The sequence below is a fragment of the Colobus angolensis genome, unplaced genomic scaffold (assembly GCF_000951035.1).
Source record: "Colobus angolensis palliatus isolate OR3802 unplaced genomic scaffold, Cang.pa_1.0 Scaffold149, whole genome shotgun sequence".
NCBI classification, from domain to species: Eukaryota; Metazoa; Chordata; class Mammalia; order Primates; family Cercopithecidae; genus Colobus; species Colobus angolensis.
Window position 1 is genome coordinate 3,186,985 of NW_012114588.1, and position 5,471 is coordinate 3,192,455.

Below are 5,471 nucleotides of genomic sequence, written 5' to 3' on the forward strand. Positions count from 1 at the left end.
CTGCCTCAGCCTCCTGAGTAGCTGGGATTACAGGCACACACCACCATGCCCAGCTAATTTTTGTATTTTTAGTAGAGATGAGGTTTCACCGTGTTGGCCAGGCTGGTCTCGAACTCCTGACCTCAGGTGATCCACTGGCCTCGGCCTCCCAAAGTGCTGGGATTACAAGCATGAGCCCCCGTGCCCAGTCTAACCAATCTTAATTGATGTCATTCGATATCCATAAATCCTCAGATGCACACTGGGTTAAAATGATAAATAACACAAAGGCCCACCCTCTAGGTCCCTCTCATTCAAAGAAACATCCAATAAGAACATCAGAAAGGACTTGAGAGTGAAGTTCAAGGCCAGGAGTGTGGGGCTCAAGAGTTGGAGAGCCCAGGCTCGAGAGTCACCTGGATCTCCACTCAGTTCCCAGCACCAGCGCTTCATTGCTGTGTGCTCTTGGATAGGACGCTTGGTTTTCCTGGGTCTATTTTCCCATTTGGAAAATGGGCATAATAATAGTGGACCTCATGATGCCTTACCCCTCAGCTGAGCTGGCATTATAAATGGCATTGTAAGAAAGGGAATAACATGAGGCCCTTTCCAGGAATCTGAAAGGAGAGGAACTCGGCACTGTGGGAGGCCTGGATTGCAGGGTGTGGGGGAAGGGGACCCACAGGGAAGATGGCCTCCCCACTGGTTAAGGCAAAGAGAAGAAGAGATGATGCAGCCCCAGGAGAGGGGCACCCTGGAAAGCTGGGCCTATCACCAGACCCCTCTCACTTTGTGGGTTGGAGTTTTCAAAGCTGATATTTGGGGCAGGATGGAGGGCTCACCCCGGAATGGGAATGTAGATGAGCCACACACACACACTGCCCCCAGTCGCTGACATTTTAGCTGAGACCTGAAAGCAATAATCCCCGGGGAGAGTGCTTTAATGGTGGAATTCCAGGCAGAGCAAGCACAAGTGGAGAAGATGGCTGGATACATGCCCTCAGGTTGCACACATATGTCAGGGCCATTCCACACCCAGGAGGAAACTGCCCTGCTTTGAAAAGCAGTTTCTCCCAAGCGCCTCAAGTGCTTGAGATATTTAATAACATTTCAGAGCATTAAAAACTCTGAAAGAAAAGAAAGTCTGCTACCCTTGAGGCCATGTCCCCGTCCCACCACAAAGGTGTCTTGAGATCACAGGGTTTTGTGGTTTTTGTTGGGTTGGTTTCTTTGAAATTAGGGATTATTTTTAATGCACCAAGACAAATTCAGTTTCAAAAGATAAAGCTTATAATGTTGACTTTATTTCACCATGGATATTTCGTGCTCAAAGGTAAGAAACCATCTTATATAAAACAATCAAATAAATACATAAATACATTTAAAAAAAATAGAATCACTTCAAAGATGGCCACAGGGTTGAGGAAAAAGCCCCTTGTGGAATCAGAAGCAGGTGTCTGCAGCCAGGACTTCCTCTTACTGCCGCCCCAGCACTGTCAGGGAAAGACAGAGAGTGATGATGGTTAGGGTGGGAGATGGAGGTAGGGGCTGAGCTTCCCTCACCGTGTACCACCCGCCACCCTGTTAGTCATCAGACGTTTGAGGCTTCATGCAACTCTCTGAGCCTCAGTTTTCTCATCTGTAAATTGGGGATTATCATCACTCTGGTGATCCTGCTCTCTGCCTTTGAGACTATAGACAGTTTAGAGGAAACCAGGAGGAGATATTTGGTTCTCTTTCTGCACCACTGAGGGGCTGCCAAATGATAAACAGACCCCAGAGGAGATTCTGTCCCTTTGATAAGAGGTGGGAGGTGAGGAGAAAGTATTGTGGGCATGGTAATGAAAGAGGCCCACATTTACTAATTCCACAAAGGCACCCCTTGGCCCTGAAGGCTGTTAACAAGAGGAAGTGATGTCCAGGTGACCTTTTCTCAAAGAGTGTGGTTCCCAGAGACAACAAACCCCAAAGTGACTCTAAAAGTGTCACACACGGGAATGGGGCCAGGCGGCCGGGGTGGCAGGGGTTGCTCACCTTTGCAGCCCAGGCCGCTGGAGGAGGTGATCCGGTCCATCTTCCTCCCAAAGCAGCCAGACCCTCGCACCATCTTGGGGCTTCGCCGTGCCCGCAGGGTGTAGGGGACCATTTTGCGGTGGCCACGGATGCCCTCAGTGGCTGCCTCCTGGGTCTTCCATACGCCTGTGGGATGGGGGCTCTTCTGGAGGGGCTCCAGGGATGTCTGCTCCACCTGCAGCTCTGAGAGTTTGCCCTGCAAATGGTTGCGCTGCTCCTGCAATGGATGAGGGAGTCCAAGCCTCAGGGACCCACCCCTGGGCTCACCTACCTTTCATGGCACCCAAGTGAACTGACTGCCTTGGGTACAGGGTCATGGCACCCAATCTCTCCATTTTCTGATTCCTTTATCACTAATTCCAAAGGAAAGGTGAAGGCCTCTTGGGACAGCAGGTGAGGACCCTTTCATTGCTGCTGTCCATTCCCCCTGAGTTGCCCTCCGCTCTCACCTGTAACCCAGACGTTTCCAAGTCAGAGACCGAACTGGGGCTGCCCAGCGGGTGGGAACGACCTCCCGGGAGAGCCAGGTGCAAGAAGAGCAGAAGCAGGAGCACCCGGGAAGGTGCTGTCTGGGGATCCATGTCTCTGGAGGGACTGCGGAGGCTGCTGCTGCTGCTGTTGCTGCTGCTGCTGCGATGTGTCCGGGTTTGCTTTCTACCTGCCCTCAGCCAGCGGGTGCTCCTCCTGGCTCCTTGGGATACCGTGGCCTTTTATCCTGGAGCTGAATGTCCGCCCGCCCTGCCCTGCAGGGTTATCTCTGATTTATCAGCTACATTCCGGGCCGCTGAGCTCAGGGCCCGGGAATGAGCCCCTCCGCGCCTGTGACGCGGGAGGTGGAGACCCAGGCAGAGCCGACCTTGTATAGAAATGGGCCAGGTCGGGCAGGGGGCAGGAACGCGCTGGAGACACAGACAAGTCCACGTCTCCCGCTTCTTCCTTTCCTGCAAAAGCCTGGGTGTCCTAGGTTGGCGCTTGCGTCTTGCCTCCCCACCCACCGTTGCTGGAAAAGGCAGGGAGAACCCCGGCGTTTCGAGACCCGACGTGAGCGCGGGGCGCACAGGGTGACTCAGAGCGAAAACAACCCCGGCCAACACCCCGCCACGCACGACGTGTCTCCCTTCCCCTCCCCGCGCGAGTTCCCTGGCCCGCACGTAGCGCAGCACCTGCCCGCCGCTGTGCACCCGGGTCCTCAGGGCGCCCTGGCCGCTGTCCGTGGTGCTGATCGTCCTGAGGGAACTTGGAGCAAACTCTCAAGAGCTACTCTCTTTGACGGGATTTTCAGGCCAGAAAGACCTGCGTAGAGCAGGGACAAGAGACCTCTGAGACTCTTCCCTATGCTCTCACAACCCCCCATCCTATAGCCCTTAGAGCAACGGGTTGCTGATTCCCCAGTGGCAGTTCATTAAAAGCCTGGGTATGACCAGGAACTTCTGAAATGCTGACCCTTCTATCACCCCTTAAAGGGAAGAGCAGATTTCGCTGGAAGTTTGAGAGACAGGGCCCAGTGATGACGAAGTCACCCAGGAATGCCTTATATGTGTGTCCTCCAGGTGTCAACACCTCCTCTCCCCCACCAAGCCAACACAGGATAGAAAACAAAAGGATGGGCTGGGCGTGGTGGCTCTTGCCTATAATCCCAACACTTTGGGAGGCCAAGGCAGGTGGATCACAAGGGCAGGAGATCGAGACCATCCTGGCTAACACGGTGAAACCCCGTCTCTACTAAAAATACAAAAATTAGCTGGGCATCGTGGCACATGCCTGTAGTCCCAGCTGCTCAGGAGGTTGAGGCAGGAGAATCGCTTGACCCTGGGAGGCGGAGGTTACAGTGAGCTGAGATCACACCACTCCACTCCAGCCTGGGCGACAGAGCGAGAGTAAAAAAAGAAAGAAAGAAAAAAGAAAGAAAGAAAGAAAGAAAGAAAGAAAGAAAGAAAGAAAGAAAGAAAAGAAAAGAAAAGAAAAGAAAAGAAAGAAAACAAAAGGAGGGCTGGAATGGTGGTTATTTGAAGAGAAATTGCCCTGGGAAGAGTCATAGCAGCTAAAATATCCACCTCAAGCATACAACTGATGTCACTCCCCTTCCAGAGAATTGGGGTCAAGAAGCAGCAGGCTGGAGGAGTGGAGCTGTCTACGAGGGGAGAAGAGTTATGGCAGAGAAGGGCAGCAATAAGAAACTGGGACTTCTAAGCAAATCTTGCCTAAAAAATAGCATCTGCCCCTGAGGTGAGAAAAGCATGGTTATTATTTCTCACTTCAGATGAGGAAATGGTGCTCATGAATTAATCTACTTTCCAAAAGCCACACAACTGACACATGATAAAGCCCAGATTCCAACCCCAGGCAGGCTGATTCCAGACCTGAAGCTCATAACCACTGCCAGGGTGATCACAAGGTGTTTCTACAGAAAGCAAGCTTAGGTGAAACCCCTGTCATCTATGAAGGCTCTGGGAATTGTGCTGCGGGGGATGTACAAGTCTAGTGGTGACTGTGTGTGCAGGAGAAAGAATGGGAAGCGGCTCAGATGAGCATTTTGCAGATGAAACATAAATGGGGGTGGGTGGGTAAGGGCTGTGTAAAGACACCAGTGTTGGAAATGTTCTGGGGGCTGGGGTAGTTTTGTGTCTGTGTGTGTGTGTGTGTGTGCTTGAGCATGCCACAGTAAGAGTATCAAAAGGTTAAGAGGAAGCTAAAGATGTAAGAAAATTCAGTCAAGTGCAGAGCTGAGTCAGTGGGTAAGAGGATGCTGAGGGTGCAGAGAGTCCCTCGTGGTGGGTACCATGAGATAAAGGATCTGGAGCAAGGCAGGGTTCATCATCCAGCACCATTAAAAACTGACTATGCATCTCGCCAGAGCCTCACTTTGCTCTTTGGTAAAATGGACAGTCCTTGCAAGGACTAAAAGGAAAAAAAAGGTGTCTGCAAAAGCTTGTGGCACTGTACAAAGGGCCAAATAATTAGTAGTATATGAGCATTGGTCTTTACACAGAAGGAGATTGTGATTTCACTGGGGAGACAAAGTGACCCCAAGTGGGACAATTAAGTGTCTAAGTGTCAGACATTCTGACAGTTTCTATCTGTCCCCAGTGGAGGGGACCGTGGGAGAAGACTTGAGGGAAGACACAGAACTAGACACATCCTCCAAGGCCTGCTGTACAGGGAGGAGGACATGTTGTCAATCAACTCTCACACCAGATCAGCCCCATCAACATGTATCAAGGGCCTGTCATATGCCGTGTGCTTTCCAAGTCTATTCAGTGAAGCTAATCGTAACACCTCTGTTGCAGCATTAATGTACAAGGATTAAATCTGATGATGTCCGTGGTAGCCTGAATAATAGTCCCCAAAATATGTCCATATCCTAATACCCAGAACTTGCGAATATGCTACTTTACATGGTAAAAAGGACTCCGCGGGTG

The 5,471-nt window shown here is 51.2% G+C and overlaps 1 protein-coding gene across 2 annotated transcripts; it reads right to left on the reverse strand.

Moving 5' to 3' along the window:
• Positions 1-1,261: 1,261 nt before the first annotated feature.
• Positions 1,262-2,722, reverse strand: NPPB (natriuretic peptide B). Of its 2 annotated transcripts, XM_011935835.1 has the most exons (3): positions 2,502-2,722; positions 2,014-2,269; positions 1,262-1,472 (listed from the first exon to the last, which is right to left on the reverse strand). In XM_011935835.1, exons 1-3 carry the CDS (start codon positions 2,631-2,633, stop codon positions 1,456-1,458), a joined length of 405 nt encoding a protein of 134 aa, XP_011791225.1. In that variant the 5' UTR covers positions 2,634-2,722; the 3' UTR covers positions 1,262-1,455. The 2 variants fall into 2 exon arrangements, with proteins under 2 accessions (XP_011791225.1, XP_011791224.1); XM_011935834.1 differs by having other exon boundaries at positions 1,262-2,269; positions 2,502-2,721.
• Positions 2,723-5,471: the final 2,749 nt, after the last annotated feature.